Genomic DNA, 18,911 nt, shown 5'->3' with positions numbered 1-18,911 from the left:
TCTTCATGGTTGGCTGTAGATCACGTGATCCGTAGGTCATATGACTTTCTGTATTTCCCAAGCCTCGCTTCCCCATTTACTAAAGTAGCAGTCACGTTACAAGAATGGAGCTGCCCCGGGTCGCTGTATGGCTCCTTTCTTTCCTGCTAATCGATTCAGGTCAGATAAGAAAATGATTCATTGACTGATGCATTCACATTTGTGAATCTGTACGGACGCTGTTTGTATTTACTTTGTTGACGTTTAAACGCAAATGCATGCACATCATTCTTATTTGTGTATGTGGAAGACGAAAGCGCTGCACTTTGTCCTGCAGTGTATATTCATTTATGAAACTGTATGGATAAAATTTACCAAATTTGGTTTTTGTTTTTAAAAAAAGTGAGACGTGTATTGTCAATGTACGGAAAATTCAGGCTTTAAAGTAAGAACTCAAAGGTTTTTAAATCAGATTGACTTGAATCACGTGATAGGTTTATGATCCATAAACGTGCAAACAGAATTAAGTTTAATTGTTGTTATATAAAGTTTTAAGTAGCCTAACAGGTATAGGCTAATGAATATGATTAACATTGTTTCTACTATAACAGTAATTTACGAATATCAGTGAAACAATACTTTTGTAATGTATTTAGTAAAATGCTACTAAATTCAGTAGAATCACAAGTAACTGATTTTGCGCCTCAATGCAGGAAGGACAGAACCAGCCTCTGAATCGTGGGGCTACGTGGATGTCCGAGAGGGGGCGCACATGTTCTGGTGGCTGTACAACGGCTCTGGGGGGAATTTTAAGGAGCTGCCGCTTGTCATGTGGCTGCAGGTGAATGACTAAGATGACCTTCAGTCTTCTACGGGAGAAACCCATAAGGAAGCGCATGTCTGTCTAATCAACAAAAATAGTCCTGTTTTGCAATTACGTTACTGTCCACTAGATGTCATCGACACGTCCCGCATAGGTCGCAGTTAGAATCTTAACGAAAAAAATAAGTTTTAAGGATAATAAAGGAGGGAAAACGTGTTTGCATCATAATCTCTTATCTCATTGATATTGATTTTAATTATCCTGTATTTACTGTTTTTTGATTAAATTATTATTATTATTTTAATTTCCAAGTTATTTTCTTGTTCTGTTTTTAACCAGGGAGGACCAGGGGGCTCTAGCTGCGGTTTTGGGAACTTTGAAGAGATTGGACCCCTGGACAGGGACCTGAAACCCAGAAACACAACTTGGGTAAATGGAAGCTTCTCAGTAGCTGCAAAATGAGATCTTATCTGGTCATGAATCTTTCATAAATAAGTCGGTAATCACTTCCCCTGTCGGCACAGTTAAAAGGTTGTTTTTGCAGGACACAGATCTTTCGCTGGTTCTGTGATGATCTCAATGTGTAGCTCTCCAATGATGGCTGGGTTACAGAAATTCAGGTTATTGGAGCACCGATGCAGTGCGAATTATTGCACCCTCAGGTGAAGGCAGCCAGCGTGCTCTTTGTGGACAACCCGGTTGGCACCGGTTACAGCTACACCGATAACAATGGCTTTGCCAAGGACGTGGCCACGGTGGCAGAGGACATGATGGTCCTGCTCAAGAACTTCTTCAGCTCCAAAGCAGAATTCCAGGTAGGCGGGGCGTCACTGAGGGCCTCTGCTTGGCACAGCCGCTTTACCGCTTTACCGTCCGTTTATCGCTTTACCGTCCGTTTATCGCTTTATCGCTTTACTGTCCGTTTATCGCTTTATCGCTTTACTGTCCGTTTATCGCTTTACTGTCCGTTTATCGCTTTACCGCTTTATCGTCCGTTTATCACTTTACCCGTCCGTTTATTCTCCTGTTTTTGGCAGGGTGTGCCGTTTTACATATTCTCTGAATCATACGGCGGGAAAATGGCCGCAGCAATCTCACTGTACCTCTCAAAGGTAATCGCAAAGGTTCTTTACGTCACAAAATTGTGAAAAGATAAAACTATGAAATGTACTTGCCAATTGGTGAGCATTTAAAAAAAATTTACTCTAAATTTTAAAGCGCGCCTAACTGGTCAAAGCTTTCTGGGTTTATCCTGACACTTTGTTTTTTTTCCAGGCTATATCAAAGGGGGAGATTAAATGCAGCTTTGCTGGGGTGGCCTTGGGCGACTCCTGGATCTCACCTATGGGTGTGTTCGCATTTCCATGAGTCAAGAAAAAAGCTAACATAGGATATAGCATGTGCGCCATCTGTGCAGTATCGTGTCACATTTAAAAATACAAGGCAACATGAAAGTCTGACATTTCCTGTCATATTTCTAGATTCTGTTCGCACTTGGGGCCCTTATCTCTACAGCACAGTAAGTAATGCATCTGCTGACTCATCAGTCACCTCCTGGTGGCCCCCGGTCACTTTCTTGCTAAAGTATTCTGCCACTCCCAGTCTCTGCTGGACGACAACGGGCTAAGCGAGGTCAGAAAAGCAGCCAAGGCCGTGGAGGAGGCCATCACCCAGGGCGACTTCCTGAAGGCCACACAGCTGTGGTCGACTGCAGAGTCCGTGGTGGAGGAGGTGAGATCTGGGCGCACCTCAAACGCCACGTGCTCCTTCGTTTGTCGGTAGCAGAGGTGACACTGCGATTCATGCATTGAAGCAGCAACATGCCCAGGAAAATGCTGCAGATTTTCTGCACGCCAGGACTTTTTTGATGCAGAGGTTTCTGGGATGCCATATATGGTCTGCCACCGGGGCAGGAGGTCAGGGGTCGGGGGTCAGTTATGTCCTCACCTGGACATCCTACAGCGCCGTCTGAAACACCCAGTATCCATCAACTCTGTGTACTTTCAGAACACCAATGGGGTCAACTTCTACAACATCCTCACCCCAGCATCAGAAGAGCGAGTAAGCAGCGTAGCGGGACACGGATACCTGGGTAAGAGAGCATCACACCTAAGAGCGTAAGAGGTTTTTGTTTTAGGAATGTTTATCCATGAACACACACTTTTTTCGTTATTTGTGATTTTTTTTAGTTTAAACGCTAAGCTTTCACCTGATGATTCCTACAGCCCTGCTGGCGAGACGCCACGTCAAGCCTCTGCACAGACAGTCACTCAGTGAATTAATGAACGGCCCAATCAGAAAGAAGCTGAAGGTCATCCCCCAGAACGTCACGTGGGGAGGTGGGCCCATGACTTCCTCCACACTGGTTATGTTTACTGATGAATTCCCCCACCCCTGGTTTACCTAGTGGTCTGTCATGTTATCTGCCATCGAATCATCTTGCCTGCCAATTTCCCCAATCGTATTACCATGCTGTCTTCACATCATTTGTGTTCCCAACCTTCCTATCCAACAATCACAAAGGTACATGACCAATTTAGATAACTGGGACACACCTAGACCAGTGTTTCCCAATCCGGACCTCAAGGACCCACAGTTGGTCCACATTTTTGCTCCCTCCCAGCTCCCTGCCAGACAGCCCACATTTTTGCTCCCTGCCAGACAGCCCACATTTTTGCTCCCTGCCAGACAGCCCACATTTTTGCTCCCTGCCAGACAGCCCACATTTTTGCTCCCTGCCAGACAGCCCACATTTTTGCTCCCTGCCAGACAGCCCACATTTTTGCTCCCTGCCAGACAGCCCACATTTTTGCTCCCTGCCAGACAGCCCACATTTTTGCTCTCTGCAAGCTCCCTTGTCGATCAAAAACGTGGACTGTCTGTGGGTCCCCATGGACCGGATTAGGAAACACTGACCTAGGCCATTGATGATGCCTGTATTCGAACCTGACTGAGGATCTCTCTAAAACTTTAGAGAGTGAGCAGTTATACAATAATACTGCGGGTTACAGGATAATCCTAAAAAAACAAATGCTGGTGCTCCCCCTGCAGGCCAGTCAGAAGCAGTGTTCAGCTACATGGCTGGGGACTTCATGAAGCCAGTGGTGGACATTGTGGACGAGCTCCTGGCGGCTGGAATCAATGTCACGGTCTACAACGGGCAACTGGACCTGATTGTAGACACGATAGGTAATCACCCCGGAGAATAAATCCCGACAATCCGCGGCATATTGTTACTGTTTGGTTTCAAGTTCGAGTCTCTGAGATGCAGAGTATGCACATGAACTTGAAAGTGAAAGAGTGACTGATTCTATCTTACAAATGATGTTGTGGGGGGGTGGGGGGGGAGGTCAGGAGCTGTGGGTGAAAAAGCTGAAGTGGACGGGTCTCCCATCCTTCAACAACCTGCGATGGACGCCGCTGGATGACCCAGCTGCTCCGGGCCAGACGGGAGCCTTTTACAAGACGTACCAAAACTTCGCATTCTATTGGATCCTCAAAGCTGGTCACATGGCAAGTGGATAAACCCAATAGGATGCAACATTACATCTACACAACCCAGTAACAAACTATTCAGTTGGTGCTTGTTCATTTGTGTTTCTTATATAAGTAACACTTATGTTTGTAATCCACTATTTGCACGTGATTAATTACACTCAGAAGTGAGTCGTAGCCCCGTATGTGGGCAGTGGTGGCTTAATGGTTAGGGACGCGCACTTGTAATTGAAAGATTGCAGGTTTGAATCCTCGACCAGCAAGGCCCCACTGAGGTACCCTGAGCAAGGTACCCCCCCCCCCCCCCCCAAGCACTGCTCCCCCCCCCCCAAGCACTGCTCCCCGGGCGCTGAATTAGCTGCCCCCTGCTATGTCACATATGGGTTAAATGCAGGGGACACATTTTGTTGTTGCGCACTATGGTGCGTCAACAATGCCGATTAATCACTAAATTCTAATTCTATTTCTGTCCCGTAATGCCTGTTCCTGATTTTCCCACAGATCCCGTCAGATCAGGGAAACATGGCTCTGAAGATGCTGACAATGGTGACGAGGCAGGAGTGAATCGCCGCGCAGATAACAGCCGTGACAATCAACCAAATATCGCCAAATTTCACCAAATACGCGTGTCCCTTTTGTGTTCCTCACGGACCCTGTCTTCCTATCTATATGTTTGATTACCTCTTGAAAGTGTTTTGTTTACTGCTGTACATGTATTTGAGCATATTAAACACTTTTTTTTCTCAAATGTGGTATACGCAATTGCATTGCTGAATCATACAGGAAAATTAGAGAGAAAGTTAAGTCTTAGATTTTAAGTATTTTATACATCTTTTTTTATTTTATTGAGGAAATTGACACCCTGCCTTGATTCATACTAGTATACATCCTGGGACTTTCAACCTATTGCTACAAGTTTAGTTCCTGAACAATCATACTATCATTTTCCACAGTGAGTAGGTTAGAACTCATCAAAGCTGACAAGTTTTATAAAGGTTTTGATTCTCCTTATCCCGCAACGCCAAGCAGCTCATGTCTCCTGTGTAACGTCCTTGACTAGATACCGTGACTGCTGTATGTTAATTCGGTTTCCATGACAAGTTTCATTTATGGCGCTACTAATGCATTTTCAGTGTCTGACACTTGAAGCCACATCAAACTGTAATAACTGCAATTTCCCAAACAGAGAAGACAATTGAATTGCTGCTATGTAGCCAAATTGGAAGACATAAATAAAACCAGTAACATTTTAAACCATTAGCCAATCTTATCCGCAAAGGGCCAACGTGTACGCGGGTTTTTGGTCAGCTGTTCAAACCCATGTGTGAGGACTTTTCAGCCAATCACTCCTCTAATTAGTAATTAATTAGGTAGCTGCAGCGAAAACCCACACACACAGCGGCCCTTTGCGGATAAGATTGGCCAGCCTGCTTTATCCTATTCTATCGGTGTTTGAAAGGAAACAAAAATGTGGACTGCCGGGGTTCCCGGAGGACTGGGTTGGGAAACACTGGACTAGACGATATTTTCCTCAGCGCAGGTTAAACGCATAAAATAATGCAACGTGCATCCTAAAACGTACTGGTTTTGTACATGGGCGTAAATTACGCCCCCCCCCCCATAAATCAAAACCAGCTAATACAACCCCACCAATAATCGTGTTTCCCCCGTAATGGGTGGAGACCTCAACGCCCCCCCCAATACCCAAGCCAAAGTTACGCCCTTGATTCTGTATAAAAATCAGGGCTGGCAGCTCAAACGCATCTGGCTTGACACTTTGCTTTCAGACTTTAACGCACACGCAAGAAATTTTACGGCAAATCAATATTATTCCATTACAAACCAAAATTAGCCACATTAAACGTGTTGGGGGAGTTTGCAAACCCTACAGACTATTTACAAGATAATAAAACTGGTACATACATGTAAATGCGTGTGCAGAATTTTCTCGAATCGAAAATCTCGTGCAAGCCAGCTGACCAAAGCTGGCACCCTTGAAAACATACTTCTGGTGAAGCAAAAGCGTTAAACTACAGCTACTGTTAATATGTTGACTCTACTGTTTCTGTGCATCCGAACCACATTCAAACTAGTTTTGCACCGTGTTTAATCAGCGACAAAAGCACCACAGAAATGAATATTCACGAGCAGGTGCGTTGCATGACACGGGACGTTGCGGCTCTCCCAGCAAAACCATGCAATTCACGTCCGCATGAATCGGTGGGGCAAAACAATCCCGTTGCCCCCCAAAAAAATTCAATTACAGTTCTAAGTTCAGTGGGACCAGTTTAGAATAGACATGCTTGAAGCTGGAGAAGATATCCGATTTACCTTTGTGCGTCTGCATGGATTTGCTGCCCCCTGAGCTGAAAGGAGGCGCCGTGCTCTAGGTGTCACGCTGTTCCACATTGTGCGGCTGCACAGCAGTGGTCCACGTGGGAAAGCGACCCGGGCGCCGTTTAACCCAATTACCCGGCGCCCGTGGACTGCAGGCTGCGCACATGGAGCCAGAGACCCGCCCGGGACTCCTGGTCAGTTCCCAGAGAGCCTGCTGTTCCGCGGTCAGGGGTAAATCAGATTTTGTAGTAAGAGGCAGTTTCCAATTCAGAATATTCGCTAAGAAATCTTTGGTGGACATTAGCATAGACGTAGTTGTGAGAGAGATCAAATTATTTACAATGGTCAGAACTGAATAGAACGATTAATTACTTCAGCAGCTAACCTTATATAGAACCAGACTTGCTTTTGTCAAGCTATGTCTGGATATAACTGTTTTTATACTATAGAACTAATCAAATTAAACAAAATCTCTGGATATAGAAAAGCTCATGAACTATATGTACACTATATGGACAAAAGTATGGGGACACCTGGCCATTACACCCACAGGAACTTCTATGACATCACATTCTAAATCCATAGGCATCAGCATGGAGCTGGACCCCCTTTGCAGCTATAACAGCTGCCACTCTTCTGGGGAGGCTTTCCACAACATTTTGGAGTTTGTCTGTGATGTTGGAACTGATGTTGGATGTGAAGGCCTGGCTCACAGTCTCCATTCTAGTTAGGGTGACCAGATAAACCATGTCAGGGAGGACACTCTGAGGACAGGAATTGTAAACTATCATTTCAATTAAAAGGACCTGAATTTCACTTTAGCACTGAGTCCTTGCTGTGTGCTGATTGGTCAGTCTCCTATAATTGTGCATGTGTCACTAATGTTAATGTGAAACCGCTGGATGAGTCTTTCAGTCAAGGAAACAAACCAAAGCACAAGAAGAACTGAACTATACCAAACTCACCCAACCTTGTCTTTATGGACATTGCTTTGTGCACTGGGGCAGAGTCATGTAACTCTGCAGTTACTGAGTCAACAGATCATTGGTAGCTTTCACGCACTCAGAGGCTCAGCACTCAGAGGCTCAGCGCTCGGCGACCGCGTTTGTTTACTTTATGTGGCCTAACACTTCATGGCTGAGTTTCTGTTGTTCCTAAACGCTTCTACTTTGCAATAATACCACTTACAATTGACCGTGGAATATCTAGAAGTTTAGAAATTGCTGACTTATTGCAAAGGTGGCATCCTGTGACTGTACTGCCCTTGAATTCACTGAGCTCTTCAGAATGACTCATTCCTGTTTAGATTTTTTTAAACCTGACTGCATGGCCAGGGGCTTGATTTTATGCACCTGTGGCAACGGGTCTGAGTGAAGCAGCTGAATTCAATTAAGAGGTGTGTTCCAGTACTTTTATCCCTATAGTGTATGTGCACGTATGATATCACATGACCTGATACCAGATCAGCAGGTGTGAAAAGATGAGTGCACGGATATAGAGACGCCAGCAAGCAGATGGGTTTAATGGGTTTGCGTTGCAAGGGTCACCATTATTGTTGTTGATTTTTATTTATTTATCAGGGGCTTTTATTAAAAGCCACATACAACTGAGAAAGCAGAGCCAGCCTGGAGCAACTGGAGTTAAGGGTCTCGACGATGACATCACTCTGCAGACCACGGGATGTGAACCAACAACCTTCTGATCACAGACACAGTGTCCTGCCTCACAGAACTACACGATGGCCTATTGCTGCTGTTGTCAATGAGGGAAATCACCATAATTTATAATTGATATGAGCTGCTTTTAAAGAAATTTACCCTGCATATTACCCTGGTGAAAGGTGGAATTACTGTATCCAAACATTGCCAGTTTTCCATGCATTTGAAATATATCAGGTGTTCGCCACAACCCGCTCCTGGATCCGCTCCTGGTATCCGCTCTTGGACCCGCTCCTGGATCCACTCTTGGACCCGCTCCTGGATCTGCCAACCTCATCGCCGACATAATAACGGCAAATATTGCGGAATCTTTATATTGCAGTGGATAGGAGAACCAAAGTGTGTTGTTAGATTTGCTGGAAGTGCATAAAGTGACTCAGGCACCCCTACACATTCACGAGCCCCCCCGGGGTGACAGCAGCCTGAACAATGATCATTATGTCGGCTGAGGACTCGTCACTGCTGGCCCATTGTGTGGCCCCCATTCACCACGCCGTCATTTACACTTTCATTGGCAGCTATTTAGTCCCAATAAAAAGTTCAAGACAGCAATTTGTGAATCCTGCTCAGCCAAGTAGAAGTGTGGAGAAGCAGGGAAAGAAAGAGCGGTTTAAAAAGTCAATTAATTGTGCTCTTTTGGGGGGAGTCTCCAGTGGACGACCCCAAAGACACTGGGGCCCAGGTCCCTCACATCTGCCCACAGCTCTTTCCCAGGCCACACTCCTGGGGCTGCGTCACGCTGAAGAATGGTCTGATTCAGCCTCCTTGTCGCCCTTTCCACCACAAACACATTTGTATATCATTTTACGGTACAGCTATTCCATTTACATAAGATCGTGAGCTATAATGGGCCGCGGTCCTAAGCAGAGCATCTCAAAAGACCACGCTGAACAGCACATTTTAAGCGGCTTTCTCTTCAGTAACTGCTCTCCATTATATACTGAAGCAGAGATTGGGCCTCATCTTCCATTAGACCCTTTTATCGCACCAAATACATCAAAGGACACAAAGGCTTCACACTTTAACTGATGGCGCTGTGCACAGATGTCTGCTGACTTCATCGGCTCATCGTACTTCCAGTGGCTGTAGGGTCTGGTTCAGCGAAATGTCTCTGGTGTGGTAATAACTTAACTGCCCCCAAAATAATGGACCTTTTCCCCCTGCCACCAAGCACCGAGCCGCAAACTGGTGGTTTTTCCATTATGAAGTATGTGAGCCGTTGCCCAACCCATTAACCAGGCATGTGCAGCCGTTATAAAAAACAATCATAAATTATTTAACTCATTCAGGACACAAGATTTTTGGATTATACGTTCAGTACACAGTTGCAATGGGGAAAATGGTAAAATAACACTTCAAAAGCATGACCAGAGAATTTCACATTTAAATTGTTTACATTTAAAGTAAATTCCCAGAAGAATTTAAAGTCTAATAATAATGAAGGCAAAGCAATTTGTACATACGCCTCCTTACCCGCATTCTGTACAAAATTCAATCTAATATTCTTTCATAATTCATACCCTGCATATACCAACTTTAAACTAACATAAACATGGCAATTATTTCGTAATTAAGCTACAAAACATAATCCTGTAATGAAAAGACAATTCAAGTGAATTTAAATTATATTATCCCTGAAACAACCAACATCCATCCATCTATCCTCTCTGCTGCTGAGTACAGCATGAAGGTGAACCCAGAGCCAATCCCAGAATGCACAGGGCACAAGGCAGGGGGACACCATGGATGGGATGCCTGTCAATCACAGATAGCTGACTGGCATGTCGGCAAAACACATCTGCGACTCGAGAGCCTCATGCAGCCATGCAGCTGTTCCACAAAAAAGCAGCATTATGATGAGCAGCAGGTGGCGCACTGGTTAAAGACTTGGGTCTTAAGAAGCCTCAGGTGAGCTTCTGGTTTTGGACTCTTGTATAAAATGGATACAGCACTAAATCCTAAAATATACAGGTGACTCTGATTGAAATTGCTTACTGGCAGGAGGTGGAAAGTTCAGGTTCAGAAAGTATAAATGCAGACCAAGATTTTGTTTCAACCAACCAGTTGACCATAAAGAGTCACACTCCCCCTAAAGAGTCTGGGTAGCTTGTTCACAGTGTAGCCGGCGGGGACACCTCCTGTGACATCAGGGCTGGGAATTCCCCATCCTGGAGTGAGTGCATGTGTTCATGTGGGGGCCCAGGAGGGGCAGGGTCAGTCCAGAGCAAACTCACAGTGGTTCTGTCCCGTCCGCAGAGCGGCCCGATACACAGACACGAAGTCCGTGTAGCGTGGAGCACAGCCCAGCCAGGCCTCGCCGAAATGCTCCGCCCCGGTGAACAGGAAATGCCCCCCCCCCGCCTTCACCCGGCACCGCCGCAAGGTGAGCATGCGACCGCGCCACGGCCCCTCCCCGCCGGTCTGCCTCTCGAACACGCTGCTGCGCTGCCGGAACACCCGCTCCACGGAGACCTCCACCAGCGACATCTGTCTGCGGGAATCATGGGACACGTCGCTGATGGATCCTCGCACCACTGGAAAGGAAGACAAGGAGAAATCATGTTATTAATATTGTTATTATTATGGAAGTCACAGGCATGATCGCGTCCCTTCAAAGTTCTATTTTCCTTTCCAAAGTCCAACGACGTGCATTTTAGTGATCTAGATCTCCATCCAGGGTGTCCCCCTACCTCCTGCCAAGATTTTCCCGCAGATCTGTATAACTAAAATTTCTATATTTTATACAAACTCTACGTTTCTTCCATTAACCTTTATCCATTTTCTAGCCACGTCTCTAGGGAGCCTGCAGCCTATCGCAGGCAGCATAGGGCACGTGTCAGGGGACCCCCCCCCCGCCCCCCCAGGCAGGTTGCCAGTCTGTAATTATGCTGTTACATTGAAATAAAGCATAATGAATCGACAAAGAGGCTCATGGGAAATGAAGTCCCAAATGAAAGCCAACATAAGCCCCTCACCCAGAGAGCGCCCCCCCCCCTCCACCGGTGTTAAGCGTTTACACTTTCATTAAGCCGCTTCCCAAAAAGACAGCACTGCCCGTTTATAGGATCAGCGCGGGGGTGTGAGGCTGTACGCCGAACGGCTTCACGGGGGTCCTGACTTTCTGCCTCGCTGGCGCTGTGAGCCCGCCTGAACGCCATTGTGCAACTGCCCCCAAATCTGCGAGTGCTCACTGCTGTGGTGAGGGGGGGGGGGGGGGCTTTCTGGACAGCAGCCCCCGCCCCCGCCCATCCCCCGCATGGGGCTTTTTGTTACTTTAATTAGTCCTTGTGGGACACAGCCTGGATGGGGAAACTGTTCAGCGGGGGCACTGACTGGGGCTTCATGAACATGACCACGGTGTGAAGTAACTGCTCATACTGCCCCCGCCGCCGCCCCCCACCTTAACAAGCACCGAGTGAATAATGACGATATCATATTACCAGTTTCCTGGATACCTTGTAGCTCTGAGACATAATTAACTGATTTTATTCTTTATTTTTATTCGTACCTGCTCACCCCCTATAATCTGCGGTAAAATTAAAATTAATTTATTACATTTTGAAATCGCGCCAAATAAATGTGTAATCGTGACTGGATAGTGCTGGCCGCCAAGTAGCCTGTTCTCGGCATCCTACCGAAGTCACTGCTGCAGACGGCCAAGAGGAGCTCCGTGTCGTTGCACGGCCGGCATTCAGCTGCAAAAATAAATAAGCGAAAAATAAGGAAACAAAACTGCATATATTATAACATCCCTTCAAAACACAGAAGCACAAAAACAGCTTCCTGTCCTGCACACCAAAACACTGTAGCTCTGATCTTCCACCGGCTCTTACCCTGCACCATAGTGGGGGGGAAGCCGGGCGCGGTGCTCCCATTGCTCAGCAGCTCGTATCGGAAGCCCACGGTGCGGCGGCCGATGTCCCTCTGGAGTGTCGCCTGGAGAAAAATGGCCGGTTTCTGCGGTCCGTCCGCACGAAAGCAGTACACCTGCTCCGGCCTCCCGCCCTCAGTCACCAGCAGGTGCAGCTGTCCCGCACGCTCGATATACGCGCTAGCGCCGCCGAAACCCCCGAAAGGCTTAATGCAGACGGTGCTGTGGCGTGCGGAGGACAGGTTGGGTTCTAGCACGACCCGCAATGCCTGACTGGGGTACATCCACTCCACGGCGCCCTCAGTGCAGCGTAAGCGCACCTGCTGCACGACGCGGGACTGGGGATCCCGAAGTAATCCACTGGGGCGAGAGCAGACAATGTTAGTGTCAAGGCGAGTCACCTGCATTTGTATTGATGTGGAGTTTAATTAAGACGCTAAGTACAATATGAAATCTTGCTATGAAATATAGCCAAGTACTTTCTAAGAACCAATATTACATTTTTTTGGTCTTTTTTTAAACCTGGAAATATTTAGTTTACATTTTAACCCCTCAATCAAAGGTTCATTTATTAGTTCTCATTAATTTTTCGATTAAATTTCAGCAGGCTATGCGTAATCTCTTACTTCAATCTGGCAAATAAATCGGACACAGGTAAAACTAATTAAATGTTCTGATATTTCATCAGTCACTCTACTGGAAATATGAAGATAGGCGTTATGGATTAGAAATTAAAAATTGCAAGACAGAAAAATTATATATAAATAAATGATATATAGAAATATTTGCAAAAAATATTTATAAATATATATTTGATGTATAAATAAATTATACATAGATAAGCCTACATTTACATATACATGTATATTATATATTTTTATATGAACCTATAGAAATTCTTCACAAGCTTAACCTGGGATTAACAGCGGGTACTTGCATGAAAAAGAATACAAACAGGATTTTAGTTAAATTGTGAAATCAACGCTTTTTAAAAAGAAATCATAAAATAAAACTTGTCAATGATGCCTTACCTTCCTCTCCAGTTGCACAAATCTGCGGCGCATGCTGACAAACAGGCAGACAGACAGTACAGAAAGAACAGCCGAACATGTTGTTCTCCCCTAGGTGACATTGCAGCTGCCACCGATTGCAATGCACTCGCAGACCAAAGAAATCAGTTGGAGGACAAAACATAACCGAGGAGATTATCGTTACCCGGTACGTTTGCAAGTATGACACTTACCAATGCAGATAGTGCACAAGCGCGCGTGGACATTTCAGTTGTTTCTGCTTGCTCAAATCAGCCAATAGCTTTCCTTTAGTTGACTGATTATTGATGGCCAGATTCAATAGAAGAATGTGTGTGTGTGTGTGTGTGTGTGTGTGTGTGTGTGAGAGAGAGAGAGAGAGAGAGAGAGAGAGAGAGAAAGAGAGATGAACTGAGGTGGACACTGATGAATTTAACCAAATGACATTATAAAGGATCGCTTTCAACAGGCTGGCTGAGTTTGGCATCCAGTGAGAGAATGAGGCAATGAAAAAGACGAAATTCAACTTTTTATGAATTTATCAATTTGTTTATTATTTAAGTACTCCTTATAATAGTAACGAGGAAGAGAGAAAAGGTAAAAATAATCTCATTCGAACAATCAAGTTTTAACGCAGTTTTAAATATGAGACGTTGCGTATCTCCCACAGTTTTTTGCTGTTTAGTGTAATTAAACATTTGTGTGAGATATGTAATTTATTTTGTTTAATTAAACCATCAATATGTCTTCCAACTATACTTATCCAACTCGGGTTCTCAATGTTTTCTTTAAACTTATATGAAAATAAAAATGATTATAAATTTCTAAAAATGTTGGAATCCTAAATATCTGTTGACAATGAAAAAGAAACTTTACAAACGCAATAAAAAAATGAATATATATATATATGCTAAATGGCACGTGGTTTTGTCACACAAATAAAGTTATTGACATGGATTATAAAGCTCTTCTGAATGTAAAGCCTCCGTCTTCAACGAGAACTAATGATGTCATCGAATCGTTCTAGGCTGAAGTGGATTACAAGGTAATGGACGGGTGTTGAATGGCGGTGCGAGGCAGGGGCGTTGCTAGAGATTTTGGGCCCCATGAAAGCATATCATATTAGGCCCCCCAGTCCAAACCAATCCAGTTATTTTCCTAATTTTTTAGGGGCCCTGTCACTCAGGGGCCCTTGGAATCGTCCTAGCTTTCCTCCCCCTTACGGCGCCCCTGGTGCGAGGTGTACGCATATTGATAAGTGCTGATACCCCCGTTAGTGCTGAAACTTGGGAGAGCGCGCAGATCTTTCATTATGTATGAACAACTTCCATATATCAATGTAGAAAATATTGGCTTTTTGACACTCATTCTGAACGTGGAGTATCTCTCACAAAGGGACCGTGGAATTGAAATTTTGCCGCGAAGAGGTGACAATGTGGCCTCTCGCTTGGGCGCTAAGCACCCGGTCAAGGCAGCACGCTATTGTGCTCCAGGCTTTGAAGGGACAATTCGATCGAGTCTCCTGACCATCTGTTACCTTAGGATAGGGGCAGACGCACTTTACACACAGCTGCACAAAGAACGAATGTTTCTATTGTCCTATGACTTAAACACATCATAATTTAGGCTGTGTGTATAGTGTTGCTTCGACAAAATGTGATGAACACAGAGACTGGGGGGGGGGGGCAATACTTCTCTACAAACATTATCCCTATAACACATCTAAACCAAACTCATGATGCTAACATAAATAGGAACTTCAAAGATTTTTAAAGACTTATTAAAATATATCAAACTAAACGTGCCATAAATAATTCGAACAAAATTAAATATTTAATTTCCGAATTATCTCTTGACTAATTCGAATAAATGTGACGTATAGCACATATTCACCATGTACGGGTTTTCTTAGACTGTGAAACAGTAAAAAGTTTACACAAGTAAGTTTCACACGCCATCTAGTGAGTAGTTTGCGAAGTATAGTCCATCCATAAATCAATCGTTTTTCATTACCGCTTATTCAATGTAAGTGGTCTCACTTGAAATGATTTGTACCCATGCCGCAAGATTTATTTGCTAGATTTATTTCCTGTAATTAATGGTAATGTGTTTAAATTTATCAAAACGAATAGCTCAAAATTTGGTTGAAAACACCTTAATATGTTTTTTTAAACACATTTTTTGTAAAGACGAAAGCTGAGGTGCGACCATCCGGGCGTGTCGCACCCACTTGCTATGTGACGTAAAAGGGGCTCAGTGACGTTAGAAGCGAATGTACCCCTTTGCCTCTAGCGGGCACCGTCATTGCCCGGATTAAGAAGAACGGAACGGAAACAAAAATGAAGAAACTCGTCGCAATTTTCATGTGTTTGATCCTTTTCACCGCCCTCGCAGGTAAGATCATTAAGTTGCGGTCTTTATTAGGCATATCATGGGTACAAAGGGGAAAAGACAGCAAAAGTGAAGTCTTAATTATTTTTACAGCAGTGAAACTGTTTTTGGCTGAAACTAGCAATGTGTTTGTAATGTAATAAATTATACATACAATTTATACACGGAGAGAAGAAATTATACACTCCTTGGCTCCAGGACAAACTGCAATTCTCTCACTGGAACAAACCAATTGGAGAACATGTAGAATGCCAGTGTTAATACCGACAGGTATAACACGCTCACTGCAGGCAGTACGCTATGAGGTGCACAACACATCCTGTTGTATTAGTGTGCATCATGTGACTTGCAGTGGAGCATCAGAATCCGAGGACAGGCAGCGAACAACAAGTTTCTCATACATAAGTAGAAGAACTATTTGCAGTCAAGAAGTGTCGATTGTTAAATTTCAAAGTCTGAAAGGAGACTTTGTGTGTTTATAGTTGTAAATATAGGTATTTCCTGGGTACACAGAGGTACCAGCTATGCAAACATTGGGTCAGCTTCTCTATTTTCAGCCACATGGTTCTGACAATCTGCACTGTTGCCACGTCGCAAAGCCGTCCAGAGCCCAGGGCATCTGAGAGACTGGTGTTTTAAGTCACGTGATCCCAGGTCCCCACATGGGGATGTGTGTTGTAGGGCGGGAGGGGGGTCAAGGGGAATGAATGAGCACTTTGTTAAGTCATGAGAAAAACAGCTTTAAGATAGAAGTGTATGCTTTGACTCTCTGGAAAGGATTTGACCAATGAGAAAACGGCAAAGTTGGGTACAGGCTAAAAGCGCACTAACGAATGAATCAGATCATTTATAGCCTTAGCGGCAAATTGTCCTGCCCTCCACTTTCAGAAGCTGCTTGTCAAGAACATCTGTCCAAGTAAAAGATTGCGTTGTTACATTCTCCCAAAGTCCATCAACACTGCCCTCCTGACGGTAGGCAAACAGGCTGAAGATGTCAAAGGAGTGTGACAATCTCGCAGTAGGTGTTTCTGTGTTGCTAGGCGCCACACCAGTTATCAAAGAGAGCTTTGCCAAACAACTTTTACGCAGCAAGAGGCAGGAGCGACCGCGGAAGGCGGGCTTTCCTGATGAGCCAATGAGGGTGAGGCCTGAGGGTGACAAACGCCCACGACACTGATTATCACTCATCAGAGTACCATCTCCGGCTTACCTGCACTGCGTATTAATCCACATCTCCTTATTCTCTCTGTTTATGGCTCTGTATCAATGTAATATCAATATTTACACAAACGGCAAACAAGAACATTTCTGCAGACACCTACCATTAAAATCTGTCTAATGCTCCAAAATAATTCAGCATAGTCATGTGACCTGTCACATGGCTTGTGAAGACCAGCTCCATCACTGTCTCTCTCCTTCCAGGAGCACATGCTGTACCTTCAGCAGCTGGACCAGAGGGCCCAAGAGACCAACCTGGAGAACTGGCTCAATCCTCACTGCTACCCTCGCTGTGATCGCAACTACGGCTACCCCGTGTAGCCTGTTTCCATGGTACCCAGGCCTCACCCCCGTAACACTCCGAGCATGCCGTCTCTGGGCACCCAAACACCGTAACCTGTTTCCATGGTACCCAGGCCTCACCCCCGTAACACTCCGAGCATGCCGTCTCTGGGCACCCAAACACCGTAACCTGTTTCCATGGTACCCAGGCCTCACCCCTGTAACACTCCGAGCATGCCGTCTCTGGGCACTGCTCCCCCTGCTGGCACGGTAGATGATGGCAGTGACCACACTGTCAACACTAAAGCTCTGTGGTCTGACCGGTTCTTTCTACTTGCAGGACGGACACTCAGCAGACTGTGGACAATGGAACAAAGTTGAAAGCAAGAACTGTGATTCTTTTTATGTGTATTTTGCTTGCATAACAGTATGCTAATGCATGTAAGGCTTACATGAAACAAAAATTCTGCAGGCTGACTCAAGTACAGAAATCGCAAATCGTCTATATCTTGCTTTTGTTGCATGCTTTACCACATTATACCATACAGTATTAAATAAAGGGCATGTATTCAACATTACCTAATATCAGATTTCCTATTTTCTAAGTCTCGTGTTTGACAATGATGGGGGATTTATAATGATATATACAGTATTACATGTGCTTAAACTTATGGGTGGAAAGGTGTATCGGTGATTAGCATTATTCCCTCACATTACCGGGATTAGCTGTACTCATCTTGCCTCTGTTCTGTGTGCGTGAAGCTTGCATGATCACACTGTGTTGTGTGAGTCTCCTCGCATAGTCCAAAGACATGCAGTCACGCTCATTAGTGTCTCTGAAATGCCAGATTTGTATGAGTGCATGTGCCCTGCACTGGACAGGCATCCCATGCGTGATCTTACCCTGCCGCATGCCTTTATACTGCGAGGCATAGGCTCCAGGCCCCCTGCAACTCTGCTCAGAATTCCGGTTGGAAGATAGATGGGAATGCTTAAACGCGTAGTTTTCCCCCCCTTCTTTTCAAATTGTCATTAATGGGGGGTTCGAGCCGTTTCATCTTCAAAATTGCAAAACTTTATTCCTAAAAAGCCTTCGGAGTTTTAAAATGAAGGCTGCATAGCAAATTACATAAACAGTACAGATACAAAGCACGGTGTACTAAATCTGTAAAACGGCAGGGGGCGCTAGAAAATGCTCTCCAGGAACAATGTGAACGGGGAAACACCTAAACTGGAAATCCCATTTAAGGCTCAGACTTGCTTGCCAACTGTAAATTTTTTTTCACGCCCAGACTGATAAAATTAACATTTTAGTTATTTTTTGATAATGTTTAGGAAATCAAATGTAGGCTACCTGAAAAACAAAGCTGTGAACAATTTTAACTCTTCTACGTGACGACCGCGTCCGCTGAATTATACATTAACCGAAGTGACGTGTGCTGGAAATCTTAATAATGATGAATCCTACACAAAAACTACTTCATGGTCAACATTACATTGTAAACAAATTATCATTATTATTGCTGCGTTTTAAATGGAGAAAGTTCGGGCAAGTTTAAATTGGTATATGCTTTAGGTGAAACCAGAAACATCCTCGGTCCCTTACCACGTTAGTTTCCATTAAGTTTGGAAAATATTACACATTGAACAGTTAGGCCCTATTAGTAGCTACTATGTATAGATCAACTAACGAGACCGGTGTGATACACGTTTAAAGTATCCCAACGCTGTGGGACTTGGGTTTGCCCACTGAACCAGCCCGCGGATTA

The 18,911-nt window shown here is 44.7% G+C and overlaps 3 protein-coding genes across 3 annotated transcripts; 2 read left to right on the top strand and 1 right to left on the bottom strand.

The window, feature by feature from the left end:
• The first annotated feature begins 55 nt into the window (after nucleotides 1–55).
• Nucleotides 56–5,045, top strand: scpep1 (serine carboxypeptidase 1). The gene is made up of 13 exons (XM_023810575.2): nucleotides 56–159; nucleotides 693–820; nucleotides 1,142–1,231; nucleotides 1,465–1,617; nucleotides 1,840–1,914; nucleotides 2,078–2,150; nucleotides 2,284–2,321; nucleotides 2,405–2,533; nucleotides 2,810–2,894; nucleotides 3,028–3,141; nucleotides 3,854–3,991; nucleotides 4,152–4,315; nucleotides 4,799–5,045. The coding sequence occupies exons 1-13, from the start codon at nucleotides 105–107 to the stop codon at nucleotides 4,859–4,861; spliced, it is 1,305 nt and encodes a 434-aa protein (XP_023666343.2). The 5' UTR covers nucleotides 56–104; the 3' UTR covers nucleotides 4,862–5,045.
• A 4,403-nt stretch (nucleotides 5,046–9,448) lies between these two features.
• On the bottom strand, nucleotides 9,449–13,418 carry LOC111843296 (meteorin-like protein). Its single transcript, XM_023810769.2, has 4 exons — nucleotides 13,255–13,418; nucleotides 12,186–12,583; nucleotides 11,988–12,047; nucleotides 9,449–10,886 (listed from the first exon to the last, which is right to left on the bottom strand). Exons 1-4 carry the CDS (start codon nucleotides 13,353–13,355, stop codon nucleotides 10,567–10,569), a joined length of 879 nt encoding a protein of 292 aa, XP_023666537.1. The 5' UTR covers nucleotides 13,356–13,418; the 3' UTR covers nucleotides 9,449–10,566.
• Nucleotides 13,419–15,531: 2,113 nt separating this feature from the next.
• c22h17orf67 (chromosome 22 C17orf67 homolog) lies at nucleotides 15,532–17,720 on the top strand. Its single transcript, XM_023810774.2, has 4 exons — nucleotides 15,532–15,645; nucleotides 16,683–16,783; nucleotides 17,065–17,193; nucleotides 17,483–17,720. Exons 1-3 carry the CDS (start codon nucleotides 15,591–15,593, stop codon nucleotides 17,179–17,181), a joined length of 273 nt encoding a protein of 90 aa, XP_023666542.1. The 5' UTR covers nucleotides 15,532–15,590; the 3' UTR covers nucleotides 17,182–17,193; nucleotides 17,483–17,720.
• Nucleotides 17,721–18,911: the final 1,191 nt, after the last annotated feature.

Source organism: Paramormyrops kingsleyae, chromosome 22 (genome assembly GCF_048594095.1).
Source record: "Paramormyrops kingsleyae isolate MSU_618 chromosome 22, PKINGS_0.4, whole genome shotgun sequence".
Taxonomy (NCBI): Eukaryota; Metazoa; Chordata; class Actinopteri; order Osteoglossiformes; family Mormyridae; genus Paramormyrops; species Paramormyrops kingsleyae.
The sequence above is the reverse complement of the archived record's forward strand: the minus strand, read 5'-3'. Positions and strand labels throughout refer to the sequence as shown.